At 40.4% G+C, this 16,803-nt stretch overlaps 1 protein-coding gene across 4 annotated transcripts in view; it reads left to right on the top strand.

Moving 5' to 3' along the window:
* TCAIM (T cell activation inhibitor, mitochondrial) overlaps window positions 1–16,803 on the top strand; it is a 91,844-nt gene that overhangs the window by 36,137 nt on the left and 38,904 nt on the right. For all 4 annotated transcript variants that reach the window (XM_081823280.1, XM_081823267.1, XM_081823273.1 and 1 more), the window contains 5 exons: window positions 6,840–6,962; window positions 9,226–9,323; window positions 10,271–10,362; window positions 14,061–14,293; window positions 14,847–14,978. In XM_081823280.1, coding sequence (XP_081679406.1) covers window positions 6,840–6,962; window positions 9,226–9,323; window positions 10,271–10,362; window positions 14,061–14,293; window positions 14,847–14,978 — 678 coding nt within the window. The remainder of the gene's footprint in view (window positions 1–6,839; window positions 6,963–9,225; window positions 9,324–10,270; window positions 10,363–14,060; window positions 14,294–14,846; window positions 14,979–16,803) is intronic.

Genomic DNA, 16,803 nt, shown 5'->3' with positions numbered 1-16,803 from the left:
CACTGGTTTCCATGAATTGTTTAAGTTCTTTGATTTCCTGGTTGACCCAAACATTCTTGAGCAGAGTGGTCTTTAGCTTCCAAGTGTTTGAATTTCTGCCAAATTTTTTCTTGTGATTGAGTTCCAGCTTTAAAGCATTATGGTCTGAGAGTATGCAGGGAATAATCTCAATCTTTTGGTATCGGTTGAGACCTGATATGTGACCCAGTATGTGGTCAATTCTGGAGAAAGTTCCATGTGCGCTCGAGAAGAATGAGTATTCTGTTGTCTTAGGGTGGAATGTTCTGTATATACCTATGAGGTCCATCCGGTCCAGTGTATCATTCAAAGCTCTTGTGTCTTTGTTGATTTTCTGCTTAGAATATCTGTCTATAGCTGAGAGTGGAGTGTTGAGTCTCCTACAATTAACGTATTGTCACCAATATGACTCTATTTTGGTTAACAGTTGGCTTATGTAGATGGCTGCTCCCATGTTGGGGGCATAGATATTTACAATTGTTAGATCTTCTTGTTGGATAGACCCTTTAAGAATGATATAGTGTCCTTCTGTGTCTCTAACTGCAGCCTTTAGTTTAAAATCTAATTTGTCTGATATAAGAATTGCTACCCCAGCTTTCTTTTGAGGTCCGCTGGCATGGAAGATGGATCTCCATCCCTTCACTTTCAGTCTGGATGTATCTTTAGGTTCAAAATGAGTCTCTTGTAGGCAGCATATGGATGGGTCCTGTCTTTTTATCCAATCTGCAACCCTGTGCCAGTTTATGGGAGCATTTAGGCCATTCACGTTGAGAGTGATTATTGAAAGATATGAATTAATTGTCATCATGTTGCCTGTGAAGACGTTGTTTTTATAGATTGTCCCTGTAAATTTCTGTTCTATATCACTCTTGAGATTTTTCTGCTTTTATAGAACCCCCCCCCTTAATATTTCTTGCAGGGCTGCCTTAGTGGTCACATATTCTTTGTTTCTGCCAGTCTTGGAAGGTCTGCATCTCTCCATCCATTCTAAATGACAGCCTTGCAGGATAAAGTATTCTTGGCTGCATGTTCTTCTTGTTTAGTACCCTGAATATGTCTTGCCAGGCTTTCTGGCTTGCCAGGTCTCTGTGGACAGGTCTGACGTTATTCTGATGTTCCTCCCTCTGTACGTAAGGAATCTGTTCCCCCTAACTGCCCTTAAGAGGGTTTCCCTGGTTCTAAGATTTGCGAGTTTTACTATTACATGCCGGGGTGTTGGCCTGTTTTCCTTGATCTTGGGAGGGGTCCTCTCTGCCTCTGAGACACGAATGTTTCTTTCATTCCCCACATTAGGGAAGTTCTCAGCTATGATTTGCTTAAATATATCTTCTAGTCCTCTTTCTCCACCCCCTCAGGGATCCCAATAATTCCACATTGGAATGTTTCATGGTGTCACTTATTTCTCTGATTCTATTTTCATGGATTTTAAGTTGTGTTTCCCTGGCCGCCTCTTTCCCTTCTTGTCTATTCATTGGTCTTCTAGATCATTAATTCGTTCTTCTGCCTCATTTGCCCTAGCTGTTAGATTATCTAGATTAGATTGTATCTCATTGATAGCATTTTTAAGTTCTGCCAATTCAGCTTTCATTTCTGCCCTTAGAGACTCTGTGTTGCCATTAATTGATTTCTCCCTTTTAGCTATTGTCTTCACAATTGCTAGCCTGAATTCCGTCTCCGACATCTTGGTTATATCTGCATCCATTTGTAAATCTGTGGCATAAGTCATAGTCTCTTGAGTCTTTCCTATTTTGGGGGTTCCTTCTCCTAGTCATTCTGTTGGTGGGTGGTTGAGGGAGTGTATAGAGTCCAAATTATTGACCACAACCCAAGCAAGATGCACCTGTTTTCTAGGGACCTTAGGGTTGCTGGCCTCTTGTTTTCCCAGCCTGTCTTCTGGGAGAGGGGCCTGCTGTGCTGTTACTCAGGCAACGCTGTTTGGGCAGAGTTGCCCTGCCCCCTGTGGTGGGGGATGGGCTCAGTGAAAACCTGTTTTGGGGGGGCTTTTGTTCTCTGGCGGCTTTCCCTGGTGGCTTTCCGCGTCTCTTCCGAGAGTCAGAGCAGAAGAGACCGTTTCCAACCCTCTGCCTCAGAGCAGAGAGATCGCAATCTGTTCTTCAGTGAGCTCTCCAGGGCACACTATCCCCGTTTCTGTCTGTGCTGCTATAAACTGCAGCATCCTGGGTTGTGCGCCCCTCAGCTGCGCTCCCAGTCCTACCTCCAGGTTGGGGCACGTCTCTGCCCTTTGTGCTTCTAAAACCTCCAGCCACCCTCAGTTCCCACACACGGCCCCTCTGCTCCAGGTTTCCATTTGGGGGGCTGCCCTAGAGTCCTTTCCCTGCCTCTACCGGTCTGCGAGTCTGTGCCCCATCTGCAGCACGCAAGGCTGTCACTCACCAGCGGTGTAGGATCCCCACGGCCTGGCTCCTTCCCACTGCCATTTATCCTCCGATATCTACCCGCGGAATCACGGCTTCCCGCTTTGTACCTCGAAACCAACCCCCTGCGATATTCTGTTTGTAGAGATCCAGATCTATCTTCTTACATCTCAGGCTGATTTTGTGGGTGCTCAGAGTGGTCTGGTAGATATTCAGCTCAATTCCGGGGACCAGTTGGAATAGGGTCCCCTACTCCTCCGCCATCTTTCTCTTTCATCAGTGTTTTATAGTTTTCAGAGTATAGGTCTTTCACCTCTTTGGTTAGGTTTATTTCTAGGTATCTTACGGTTTGTGGTGCATTAATAAAGCTTTAAAAAAAAAAAAAAACTATTACTACTCTTTTGAAAAATGTATCAGTGTGGGACACCTTCCTAACTCAGTCAGTTAAGCGTCTGCCTTTGGCTCAGGTCATGATCCCAGGATGCTGGGATCGAGTCCCTCATTGGGCTTCTTGCTCAGCAGGGAACCTGCTTCTCCCTCTCCTGCTGCTCCCCCTGCTTGTGCTCTTTCTCTCTCTGACAAATAAATAGATAAAATCTTAAATACACACACACACACACATATATGTATATATATATATCAGTGATTACTAAGTACTATTTGGATGATTTTATTTTTGATAAATTTTTATAAATAAGAAATTTCAACATTTCTTAAAGTTCTTGAAAGGGCGCCTGGGTGGCTCAGATGGTTAAGCGTCTGCCTTCGGCTCAGGTCATGATCCCGGGGTCCTGGGATCGAATCCCGCGTCAGGCTCCCCGCTCTGCGGGAAGTCTGCTTCTCCCTCTGCCTCTCTCTCTCTCATGAATAAGTAAATAAAATCTTTAAAAAAAAAAAAAAGTATGGTTTAACTGTATTTTATTATAAAATGACTCTTTAATCTCAATAGTAATTTGAATGGATTTTCCCCATTAAAAATAAAGGGTTCAAATTTTACAAATGACTATGATTATAAAATTAAGAATTTAAATGATTTTTATGGCAAATTCAGGCATTAATTGTTCTTTCAAAATCCAATAGAGGATTCTCATTTAGAGAGTAATGTAGATCTCTGTCTCTTAGTTCCAGAGTATGAGCTGTCAGGATAACCATATGTTTCCATATTGGACAAGAAGGTATACTTTTGTCTTTGCCTTTTAGTTTAATTTGCATAGTCAAAATGTAGGTTGTCTGGTGATCTCCTGAGATCAGATTAAAAATATCAAGTTTGGATTTAAAACGTTAGATAATAAAACACTCATCTTTCCCTAATGGAGATAATAGGGTAATGGAAGAAAGAAAACAAGTACAGAAATTATTTTACAAATTATACAAACAGGCTGTGATTGTATCTCCCAAAAAGAGATACTGAAAAAGTCCCCTGGTCAGTCATAGGACAGAAGTTAGGGGGAGAGTATGTCCAGAAGTGTTTTAAAGTAAATGTAGCTCTTCTTCCAGTTTGTTTTCATAGTTTTTACTCAGCTGAGAAAAAGATCCTTCAAAAATGCTTAATGAGAATCTGCATTACTACTTACTCCTAGATTATAACTTCCTAAAGGATCTGTTACTACTGGTTTCTCCTCCCTTTACAAAAAGATTTTATCATGTTATTCCCCTTAATAACTCGTGCATTATCCAGAGAAGCATTTCCCAGTTGGTAGCTTGCAGATCCCTAGGAATTTATGAAAGTTCATGGCGGTTGTGGAGGGAAACAAAGGAATGTCAGTAAGAGACATGTTTTTTTGGAATTTTTGAAAGGTAGAACGCAGATGGGCAGGAGAAACAAGCTGGCCAGAAACAAGCCTGCTCTTCCCTCTACAACTTAACTTGTCTTGGAGGGTCCAACCAGTGTAATAAGGAAAAGAAACGATTAAGGTGATGACCCCTATTTTTCCACAGTAAATACATTACCAGTTTTCTCTCAATTAGTTTCTTTTGAAGAGATACTCACAGCTATGTAAATATCCTTTCATTCACCGCACTCTTACTCTCTAGCCCTAATCTTCATTGGTGATTCTTGCCTGAATCACATATTACTATGATAGTTTCCAGACAGTAATTTTCTAATTTTATCATCCCTTGGAGCTGGCTCCTATGTTCCTATCATTCCTTGGGAAGTCTCACTTTCTGATTCATTAAGTCGTTCCAAGCTCGTCTGGACTATTTGTGCCCCAGTGTTTGATTCAGCCGTTTTGCCGGAAAGGTCTGAATCTTTTTAGTAAGGAATGGTTTTTAAGAAACCAAGACCTGGGGGCTACATGTACTCAGTAGCTCCTGAACCTCTCATGGCTTAAGCCAGGGAATATGTATCTTTATCTCTATATATGTATTAAATGCTATGTTTAGAATCTTCATTTTTATCTCACTGTTAAGAAACAAAACACAATTGTTAAATTAGACCAGTTGATTTTTATACACTAAATGTAAGAATTCCAAAAATCAAGTCATGAGTGTATAATCTTAAGATTATATTTCAGTCTCCATTTTAAGACATTTTGTCTCCAAACCAAATATGGTATGCTGTTTGATAATTCATTTGTCTGCAAATCATGCTTTCTGTTATATGATTTAAGGTAAATTGAATAACCTATATTAACAAATGAGGAAAATGTTGAAAAATTGTAATGCAATAGCTAATAATAGTGATGTAAGATATTTTTATTTATTTTCTTATTCCATTATGCAGAGATGACAGAATTTTTACCAATACCCTTAAAAAGGGAGTAGGAAGAATTATTAATTACTGTACAAAGTTAGTGAATTAAAAATGTTGAATACCTTTCCTTAGAGTATAAGGTCCCAATTCCTTCTCCCGATATGCAAAACCCTCATGGGCTGACTCACCACCTCCCCCGACCCTGCCTTCCTATTCTCATCTCATACTTCCCTCCCTCTAGGCATATGGGTTCGCCTTATGGTTCCTTGTGTACTAGCATGATTGGCATGCCCTTCCCCCTCACTAATCTGCCTGGAAACATCTGATATATCTCTTAGGTTCCAGGTCACATATCACCTGTTCCATAGAATCTTACAGACAGAATTGATTCTTCCTTTGTTCTCATAGAAGCTCATATATACTATTCTTTTTTTTTTTTGAAACAAAAATAATTACTTTTTATTGAGCACCTATTAGTACATTTTATACTATTCTTTTAAAAAGTAAAAATAAAAAGATTTTAGGGCGCCTGAGTGGCTCACTTGGTTAAGTATCTGCCTTCAACTCAGGTCATGATCCCAGAGTCCTGGGATCAAGCCCTGCATTGGGCTCCTTGCTTGGCCCGCTGCTCCCCCTGCTTATGCTCTCTCTCTCTCTGTCAAATAAATAAATTAAATCTTTTTAGGGAGCTCGAGGCGGGACTCGATCCCAGGACCCTGGGATCATGACCTGAGCTGAAGGCAGACGCTTAACCGACTGAGCCACCCAGGCGCCCCTCATATATCTAATTTCTTATCTCTGTATTCCTTAGTAGATGTGTCTTCCTTTGCGCAGCAATTTTATTCTCCTTACATCCCAACACAACACAGTATCAAGCATTTCAAATAAATACTTGATAGATGCATAAAGATTTTGTTGGTTTCAAGATTATCAACTTGATAATTTTTAAAATGTCTATTCTGCCATCACTTGTTAAGTAATATTCTAGTTATGACTTCCTTTGTATATATAAAAAAATTAAATTTTAATATGCTAAACCTGTTGCTAGATTTCTAGAGATGGGATAAAGGTTTAAAAATTCAAGATACTTCAAAACCTCTCCCTTATGTGTATTACAATTTTCAGTGGGCTGTGCTAGATCTTCACTCACACACATCCATCACGTACCCGTGGAGTGTATAACTGCCACTTTACCAGAGCAAATTCATAAATAATGTTATGGTACAACGAATAAGGTGAAAAAGTCAAACTCAGAAGACACATCTAATGGTGCTGGTGACATTTAAAGGGCAGTGAATATGTCCTAATGAAGGAACTTGCAAAGATTACTTCGCGGGATCTAGCTGGGTAGATTCCAACTTCTTCCTTTAGTTTAATCTTGGTGATTAGTGCCCTGAGCTCTCGGTGCTTACTCCCCCATATCTCTATCCAAGTTCTCCAGTGGCCAAACCTCACCAGCCCAGTCTCTTTTACCACGGAGTCTCCCAAAACACCTGTCCTTTCAGGTCGGTCTGTTTACTCCCCTGGTGCTCACTGCCACCCTGCCGCATGCCCAGCTGAAGTCAACTCTGCTCCTTCAGGCTATACTCAACTCTCCCCACCTGTGTTTTGCTTATAATTTGGTAAAGGTTTGGTTGGAAACTCAGTTTAACACCGGGGCTGCTTTACTGCGGTGCCTGTCTTTTAGTACTAGAAATGTCTGCATTAGAGTCAGTATTAAAAGTGTGGTATCTCTGCTTTTTTCTTTCTAGATCCTGGCTAGATAACAATGGGAAAAGTGCAGTTAAAAAACTGAGGAACAGTTTGCCACTTAGAAGAGAACTAGATCGTTTAAAAGATGATCTGTCTCAGCAGCTGCAGCTCTCAGACATCAGGTAACAAAGACAGACCCTAATTTAGAGACTAAAATAAGCATGTATTATCTACTGGTCAAGCTTCCCAGCAGTTAAATATTTGCATCTTTAATTATTCAGATAACTATAAGTAGCCTTCAATTATCTTTTTCTGAAAGTAGTCAAATGTTTATCTTTGTAAGAAAACTTCTATCAATTTCTTGTTTAAAATTGTGAAGTAATGTTTAGATTCTGACATTTTTAGCATAAGAGTTTAATTTTTTAAAGTAATGTTTATTAAAGAAAATCCTTTTCCATATGCACAAAATATATAAAAAGTAATTATTCCTCCATCCTGTGAGATCAGTATTTAAATTTAAAATGAGGAAGGGAGATAAAAAATGGGTGTTGTATTCTTGGTTCTGTGTTTTATAGCATGACTTTTTAAAGTTTTCATTAACCTGGAAATCACAGTTCCGTAAAGATAACAGGCATTTATTATAAAAACAGATTTAACAGCTGTTAAAACAGTAACGAAGGGAAAAGGGGGCCCTGGTGTGATTCGGGGGCGGGGGGAACCCCCCGTTACAAGAACTGAGAAACTGTTGCTCAGTCTTGTGCTTGAACATTTCTATTAACAGTTCGTTATAACCTGTTTTGTTGTTTCCAACCTTTATTATCAGGATGTTTTTTTCTTCTTTTGAACTAAATGACTATTTGGGTATCATAATAGCATCTTTTTCTTATGCTTATGGAATACTGATAATACTTAAATGTTTTGTTCTTGTATATTCAAATCATAGTAGTTTTTTTTTTTTCAAATCATAGTTTTATAAGATAATTAAGATTTCAAGGAAAGCGTGTAGACTTGGTGTGTGTGGGATGTTTGGATTTGTGCTGATGGCTGCTCTTTTGTCATCATATCAGTATTTTTAGGCCCTGCTTTGATTAGAAGGGTTCTTTTAATTCCACAGTGTAGTAGTATGGACTTCTCTAGCTAACACTCAAATAACAAGGTCCTTTTTAAAAGTTTGTAAAATAAATTTATGTACATAAAAGTACCTTTTTTTAGTATAAATTCTAAATGAACTATCAAAGAGATTAGAATTAGGAAAACAAAAGGATTTTTTTTAAGGATTTCTTAAACATAAAAAGAAACAAGCATTATATTACAGTATGGTGTAGAAACTTCTCAGCTTTGATTTTTGCCATGGTAAATACCAATAAATATAAAACACATAAACAAAAGGTCTTTGGGTTCTCCATTTTTAAGAGTGCAAAAGCTTTTTGACACCAAAGCATTTGAAGTGTGTATGATGGCTTTCCACTATTGGAAAATTAGCCAAGCCTCCAAAAGAGAAACATTGTGACCAATGACATTGTTTCTAACTCTAAGCCACCTGTGTGAAAGACCATTTATTAATAAGTGTATTTAGTAGCTTTATCACAGTGTTAATTCTTTGAAATTATATCTGTTTCAACTGTGGGTTAAGGGAAAAGTTTTGAAAATCCATTTTATCAGAAATGACATTCATCAGAATCGGTGATAGGATGAAGAAGGAACCTGGTTTTTGAGAGCTTGTTTTGAGTGCCTTACTCCTTCACATATAGCACAGATCACTCCTTTGATTTATGCTACCTGTGCTGGAGGAAGTGATCCCACTTTGTATGTATGAAATGGAAACATTAGGAAGACTAGAAGCTACTTGTTCAAGGTCACAGAGCAAGTAAATCACAGAATTAGAATTCAAAGGGGGATGTTCTGATGCTTCTAAAGATCAGTGCTCGTTACGTTTGCATACCAGTGCCTCTGGGACACCACGTGGATATCAGGTTCCATTGTGTCACTAAGATTCAGTGTTCATTTATAAAATATGTAGATTACATGTCATAAAAAAATCACTTTCTCTAGAATAAGATAAAAAGAATCTGATCTAGTCTGGAGTTCCTAATTAGAACTTAAATCTAAAACAAAATCATCATCATTGAATGATGTGGCGATGAAAAAGGTTTTTTTTAAGTGTTCCCCATTTCATTCCCTTATTTTAAAATAGAAACAACATAGTGTATTTGCTTGTTTGAAATGTTTGGATATCTGAACATAGTAGTAATATTTTTACCCTCTGGCAAACCATTCATTTTCCATTTGGTTGCTTCATTAAAAAATGAGCTAGTTGGAAAACATATGCCTACTTGAGAAAGAAACTCACTGGCTTTCACAGGAATCAAGCAGCAAGGGGTGAATGCAGGCCTCCTCCCTCGGGGGTGCCTGATGTTAACGCGCCTGTGTGCTCTGTTGTACTAGGTGGCAGAGGAGCTGGGGCATCGCCCATCGCTGTAGCCAGCTTCATAGTTTAGGCCGCTTAGCACAGCAGAACTTGGAAACACTTAAAAATGCAAAAGGTAAACAATTTCCATTTTCTTTTAAAATATCACTTGGCTGGGGCGCCTGGGTGGCTCAGTCGTTAAGCATCTGCCTTCAGCTCAGGTCATGATCCCGGAGTACCAGGATCGAGCCCTGCATCGGGCTCCCCACTCTGTGGGAAGCCTGCTTCTCCCTCTCCCCCCCGCACCCCCCCCCCCCCGCTTGTGTTCTCTCTCTCGCTGTGTCTCTGTCAAATAAATAAATAAAATCTTTAAAAAATAAAATAAAATAAAATATCACTTGGCTGCTATACACATCTATAAATTGTGGAGGAAAACTAAGTGTTAAAAGACCTTACAGATGTGACTTTATCACAGCTGAGCTTTTAAATCTGTTCCTTTGAATAAAACAGCGACACGAAATTAGCCTTTAAGGGGCACCTGGGTGGCTCAGTCCGTTAAGCGACTGACTTGATTTCAGTTCAGGTCATGATCTTGTGGTCCTGAGATGGAGCCAGGTGGCAGGCTCCGAGCTCAGCATAGAGTCTGCTTGAGATTTTCTTCCCACCGGCTCTGTGCACACTCCTTGACATGGACATGCTTGTGTGTTCTCTTTCTCTCCCTCTCTCTAAAATAAATCTTTTTTTTTAAATTAGCCTTGGGCACCTGGGTGGCTCAGTTGGTTAAGCGACTGCCTTCGGCTCAGGTCATGATCCTGGGGTCCTGGGATCGAGCCCTGCATCGGGCTCCCTGCTCCGCGGGAAGCCTGCTTCTCCCTCTCCTCCCTGCCACTCCCCCTGCTTGTGCTCACTCTCTGTCAAATAAATAAATAAAATCTTTAAAAAATAAGATAAAAAATTAGCCTTTAAGTTTCTACTGAATTTAATCCTGAATTTGTATACTAAATTTAAGTAATTATTTGGACAATGCTAAAAAAAATGAAGCATCTCTGGACAGTGACCAAAGGGTTTGTGTTTTATCATCAGGATGTACAATAATATTTACAGACCGATCCGGGATGAGTGCAGTGGGCCATGTGATGCTAGGAACAATGGATGTCCATCATCACTGGACAAAAGTAAGGAAAAGTTTCAAAGCAAAAAATCCTGATTTGTCGTAGACCTACTTTTGTTTCAAACTATGCTGTTACGTCAGTGAACTAAAAAAACTCAAATCATAGTTTCAGCTATTTTCAGAATAGATGTTTATTATCATGTAGTTAAAATACTTAGAGGCCTGATTTTTAAGTCAGTTTTTATTTGGAAATTTTATAGTCTTTTCTGAAGCATAGCCTAAAAGGCCTGCATTCTGTTGTTTTGGTTTTAACAGATTTACTGTGTTATAATTGACATACAATAAACTGCACGTATTTAGTGTGTATAATTCAATGAGATTTAGCACGTGTAAATACCCATGAAGCCATAACACAATCAAGATAGTCAACATATCCATCACCCACAAAAGTATGCTCATGTCCCTTTGCAAACTCTCTCCTCCATCCTGCCACCCTCTCCCCAAGCAACCAGTGGCCTGCTGTCACTATAAATCAGTTTATAACTAGAATTTCATATAAGTGGAATCACAAAGTATATACTTCTTTTTTGGGGGGGGGTTCTGTTTTCTTTCATTCGACAATTTCAGATTTATCCATGCTGTTGCATGTGTCAAGAATTTCTTTTCATTTCCAGTTGAAAATAGAGCTACCATATGATCCAGCAATTGCACTACTGGGTATTTACCCCAAAGATACAAAAGTAGGGATCCGAAAGTGTACGTGCACCCCAATGTGTATAGCAGCAATGTCCACAATAGCCAAACTGTGGAAAGAGCCAAGATGTCCATCGACAGATGAATGGATAAAGAAGATGTGGTATATATATACAATGGAATATTATGCAGCCATCAAAAGGAATGAGATCTTGCCATTTGCAACGACGTGGATGGAACTGGAGGGTATTATGTTGAGCGCAATAAGTCAAACAGAGGGAGACATGTATCATATGACCTCACTGATATGAGGAATTCTTAATTGCAGGAAACAAACTGAGGGTTGCTGGAGTGGGGGGTGGGGTGGGAGGGATGGGGTGACTGGCTGATAGACACTGGGTAGGGTATGTGCTCTGGTAAGCGCTGTGAATTGTGCAAGACTGTTGAATCTCAGATCTGTACCTCTGAAACAAATAATGCAATATATGTTAAGAAAGAAAGAAAAGAAGAAGAAGAAGGTAGCGGGAGGGGAAGAATGAAGCAGGGGAAATCAGAGGGGTTGACGAACCATGAGAGACGATGGACTCTGAAAAACAAACTGAGGGTTCTGGAGGGGAGGGAGGTGGGAGGATGGGTTAGCCTGGTGGTGGGTATTGAGGAGGGCACATTCTGCATGGAACACTGGGTGTTATGCACAAACAATAAATCATGGAACACTACATCTAAAACTAATGATGTAATGTATGGGGATTAACATAAGAATAAAAAAAAAATTTCTTTTTATTTCCATGTAGTGTTCCGTCATATAAACATACCAGTTTGTTTATCCATTTACCTATTGATGGACATTGAGTTATGTCAGTTTTGGTGATGGGAAATAAAGCTGTTAGAAACATTATGTCCATATGCACATAATATTTCCTTTTCTCCTAATAGTCGGATCATATGTTAGGGTATTTTTACCTTTTGAGAAACTGCTAATGCTTGCGACGGTGGTCTTTTTAATTTTAGCCATCCTAATAGGTGTGTGGTGCTATCTCATGTGGCCTTAATTTGCATTTCCATAATGACAGATGATGGAGAGTATCTTTTCATGGGCTTATACTTTCTTTTTTAAAATGTCTGTTCAAATCAAATATTCGGTTGAAGATATTTGCAAACCATATCTGACAAAGTCTGTGTGCCTAGTGTATAAAGAACTCTCAAAACTCAATAGTCAAAAAACCAAACAATCCAAAATGAACAGCCAAGTCACGGAAGACCTACAGATGACAAATATTTTTGAATGGCTAAAATGGAAAATAATGACACCACCAAATTCTGGCAAGGGTGCGGAAATCCCGGATCACTCATCCATCACTGGGGGGAGTATGTAGAATGGTACAGGGACTCTGGAACAGAGCGTGACAGCACAGAACTAAATGTGTTTACCATGTGACCCAGCAATTGCACCCTTAGGCGTTTATACTAAAGAAGTGAAAAATTATGTTCACACAAAAACCTGTACACGAATGTGCATAATAGCCAACAACTAGAACAACTCTAATGTCCTTCAGGGTGTGAATGGTTAAACTGTGGCACATCCATACAACAGAACATTACCCAACAGGAAGAGGGGATGAAGTATTCATACCAGCAACAACCTGGGTGGATCTCAAGGGCATTGTGCTGAGTGAAAAAAGTATCAAAAGATTACATACTGTTTGATTCCACTTATATAACATTCTTAAGATAACAAAATTATGTGGAAAGAACAGATTAGTGGTCACCAGGGGTTGGGGAGTAGGGAGCTCTCCCCCGCGGTCCATGGGGGATCGCTGGGCACACAGGATCCCTACGGTGGAACTGTTCTGTGTCATGTGGTCATGGCGTGTGAATCTACACATGGGATAAACCTGCACACAGTTAAATACACACACATACACACAACTAAGTGTAAGTAGAACTGATGAAGTCTGAATCAGTTCTATCAGATCAATGTCAATTTCCTGGTGGTGATGTTATACTGTAGTTTTGCAAGACGTTACCACTGGGGAAAGGGGGGAAGATGCACAAATCTAGAGTTATCTGAAAATAAGGTTTTTTAAAGGTAATTACCATTTATACATAGATAAATCATTAAGAGAAAAATGGAGAAAGTGGGTAGGGAAATGATTTTCAGACTCTTAGAAGTCCATTATAGATAACTTGTAGAATTCGTACACTGCAGTTGCTTTTATTAGAGCAGAGGTTTTTGATGCCTTCCCACTCCGCTGTTAAGTTGCCCATCCCCAGCTCTCCAGGTAAAGTCTGAGTCCTCAGCACAGCACACCAGGGCCTTCCCATTGCAGCTGTACCAGACTCCAGGGCTTGGAGTGTGCTGCCCCTCTTCATGCTTCCGTCTCTCTTCCCTTGACACACCTCCATGTGCGTCTGATGCCTGCGAAATCCTGTCTGTATTTTCAGACAGGCACATTAGACTTCCTCAGAAACCTTTACTTGAACGTCTTCTCTGTATCCAGTCATGTGGACGTGGCACTTAGTACAAAGAATCCTGATTCTTGTTTTGTTTACTTGTACCCCGACTGAAAAGCAGGGCCCAGCTCTTATAATCTGTACACTACAGGTGCCCAATTTGCTTAAGTACGTGGTAGGTGCTCGGTGATGTTTATTGCATGGAATTGAGTTTTGCTGAATTAAAGTAAATTCTGAAGAAGTAGACTTGGTGCTAAAATCCATGTACTTTATTTCTCAAACCATTCTTTATTAGACCATGTAATCATTCTTAAAACTAATTTGAGATTTAAATGTTAGTACTTAGGACTTATTTTCATTTGGAATCTATTTGTTTTTTTCTGCAATCTCTTCAGTCCTATCTAAAAATCCCTAAGATTTGTAGTGTTTTGTTTTGAATATTAATATTTCCAGCATTACATTAAGTCTTTTTCTTTCACTTATTAGACCTTTCCTTCTAGGAAAACAATGTTCTTGTTAAAATTTCTCAATCCCATTTATTGGATCTAAAATTGAGCTATTACAATAACATAAAACTAAATATTTGTTTCATTTTTTTTTTTTTAAATACTGTAGCTTTTTGAAAGGTTACCAAGTTATTTTGACCTTCAGAGGAGGCTGATGCTTTTAGAAGACCAAATAAGCTACCTCCTCGGAGGTATACAAGTGGTTTATATCGAGGAATTGCAACCAGTATTGACGCTTGAAGAATATTACTCTCTTCTTGATGTGTTCTATAATAGACTGGTGAAAAACAGAATACCCTTTCACCCTCGAAGTCTGCGTGGTTTACAGATGATCCTTAACAGGTAAATATCTAAAACAAGAAAGACTTTTATTCTTTCACTTAGATGCGTTGTGTAAGTGGATTAAATTGTTTTGTGTTTTTCTTAGGAACTAAAGAAAAGTGACACTCATTTACACATTAAAAAAGCCGACTTAAAGGAATTGAAGGATTGACTCTCTAGAACAGTCTTGAAATACATTGCCACTTACAGGGCAAAGTCAATCCTATGGAAAACTTTCTAGGATTAAACTAATGTTGAATCACTAGCCCACATTTTTTGTGCACATACTGTTTTCACAGTCTATGCTTGGTGCTAAATGCACACCTCACCTCACACCTCACCGGGCTCATCTCACAGATGAGGGTGGCCACGGCGTAAGGAAGTATGTGGTCATCCTGAAAGTGTGTCTCTTTGGGGAACAGCAAAACTTAAAGCATAATTTTACTATACTTTTAAAGTGGATTTTCTTGATGAATTCCTTCATCACTCATCAGACTACTAAAATATTTTCTTTGGGGTGGAGTGGGGAATGGAGGGATGAGTGATATTTCCTTTCACATGTGTTTTATTACAGTGACAGATACGCTCCAAGCTTGCATGAACTCGGGCACTTTAACATCCCAAGTCTCTGTGACCCAGCAAACCTCCAGTGGTTTATCCTTACCAAAGCCCAGCAGGCAAGAGACAACATGAAAAGAAAAGAAGAGTAAGTGCCATGAGCCCTTTGTAATGTCCGGGCAGTCAGTCAAAATTCAGGTTTTCGGAATTCATAAAGATGGGACATAAAAACTGCATGAAACTTAGGAAATGGACTGATTTGTGCATATTCCACGTTTATTTATCCCCCACCTCCTTGGTCTACCAGGAATTGCATGTGGTGTTTCTGATTATAACAGCCTCAATGACATTACCACCATATGCCTCCATTTGAGAAGCAAGGCTTGTTAGTATAAAAGTCAATTCAGGAGCAGAACAAAAGATAAGAATATCAGAAAGAAATTCTCCAGATGGGAAAAATTCAGCTACTGCTTGAATAACAGGAATCTTGATGGTCTAAAACATTGAGAACTACTGATTTTAAGTAAATGAGAAGAAGTTTTAAAGTAAAAAATTGATGCCATTCATAAGAGGTCCTGTCTCTATGTTCTATCTTTGAAGGACTTGGTAGCCAACAGTTTCCTGATTTGTGGGCATTGGATACTGCTTGATAATGTTTTATGTATCTCCTGTGAAGAAAGGAGGATATTACATTCAGAAGAGGTTTTTCTAAGGATGTTGGCAAAGGAGGTTTGGATACTGAGAATTTATTCACTCATTCATTCATTCATTTAGCAGCCATTTGCCGTGATGGTTGTTTGCCCGAGGCTGTGACAGGTGCTGTGGAGAGAACGCTGGGGCCAGGTCCGTGCCCCCCTGGACTGCGTTTCTGGTGGGAGGTGTGGGTTCTGCACGGGGTCAGTGGGAGCTGGGCCAGAGAGGGGCGGGTGAGAAGCACAAGGCTCGTGTTCCCGGAAAGCCACAGTGGCGCTGAAGGGAACGCAGTGGCCCAGAGAAGGAGGGAGAGGAGGACAGAGACTGGAACCTGGAAGGTAGAGGGTCTGAGGTGACCGTTCAGCAGTGTGCTGGGGAGCCGCCGGTTCCGCATGTCTCCTGTCTTGCCCCTCATTCACCCCTCCATCCCCACCAGTTGCTCATCTGAAAGAAAGGGTGGGGGTGGAGGAGAGTGGTAGAAGACGAGATAACGGGATCGTTCTGTGTAGAGAGTAAGTGAAGGAGCTACATCTCTTTGTTTTGCTTGTGGACTTGGTGACAGCTCTGTTGGCCTGATCCAGTGGCACGAATGTCCCATTTCTTGACTGGTTGGTAAGCCTTCATGTTTGTGATGTGATTTCTCTTCGTTGTAAGTCAGCTTTCACCCTTGGGAGCAGCTCTGGCCCACCTGTCACTGTGAGGGCTGATGATTTTGTTGGCTACACTGTAGTTGCTGCTTCTGTCTTCTCAGTGGCCATTTTGTAGCTGTGGTGCATTGCTACTAGATTTCGAGGAAGTAAAATAAAAAGAAATGCAATTCACATAGGTTAGTTTTTGAAAGTTCCATCCTGCAAGTCCGTCGGGTCAATACAGTGACCCATCAGAGCGGCCAGAGTGAGTCGCCCTGTGAGAAGTCACTCCTGCTGAGCTGGCGCCTTTGACCTTGCCCTCACTCATTTTACTCCAGCCAGATGGCCCTTTTATCTTCTTCCAGCACCCTGGAGCGTCTCTTCCTGGTGTCTTCCTGGTTTGCCCTTCACGAACTCCCTCACGTCTCGGCCCATGTCCACCTTCTCAGGTCTTCCCTGAGCATCAGCGGGAACCAGCACCCTGCCCTCTGCACCACTCCACCGCCCCTGGTCTGCCTTGCTCCCTCGCACGCAACACCATTGGTCTCTGACAGGCTGTTTTCCTCATTCATTTGCCTGCCCTCCTCCCGCTCCCCACCCCCACCCCCCACCCCCGCGACGGAATGTAAGCATCATGAGGGCAGAGACTTT

Source organism: Leptonychotes weddellii, chromosome 1, assembly GCF_054177405.1.
Source record: "Leptonychotes weddellii isolate Sample4059 chromosome 1, ASM5417740v2, whole genome shotgun sequence".
In the NCBI taxonomy this organism is placed as follows: Eukaryota; Metazoa; Chordata; class Mammalia; order Carnivora; family Phocidae; genus Leptonychotes; species Leptonychotes weddellii.
The sequence above is the reverse complement of the archived record's forward strand: the minus strand, read 5'-3'. Positions and strand labels throughout refer to the sequence as shown.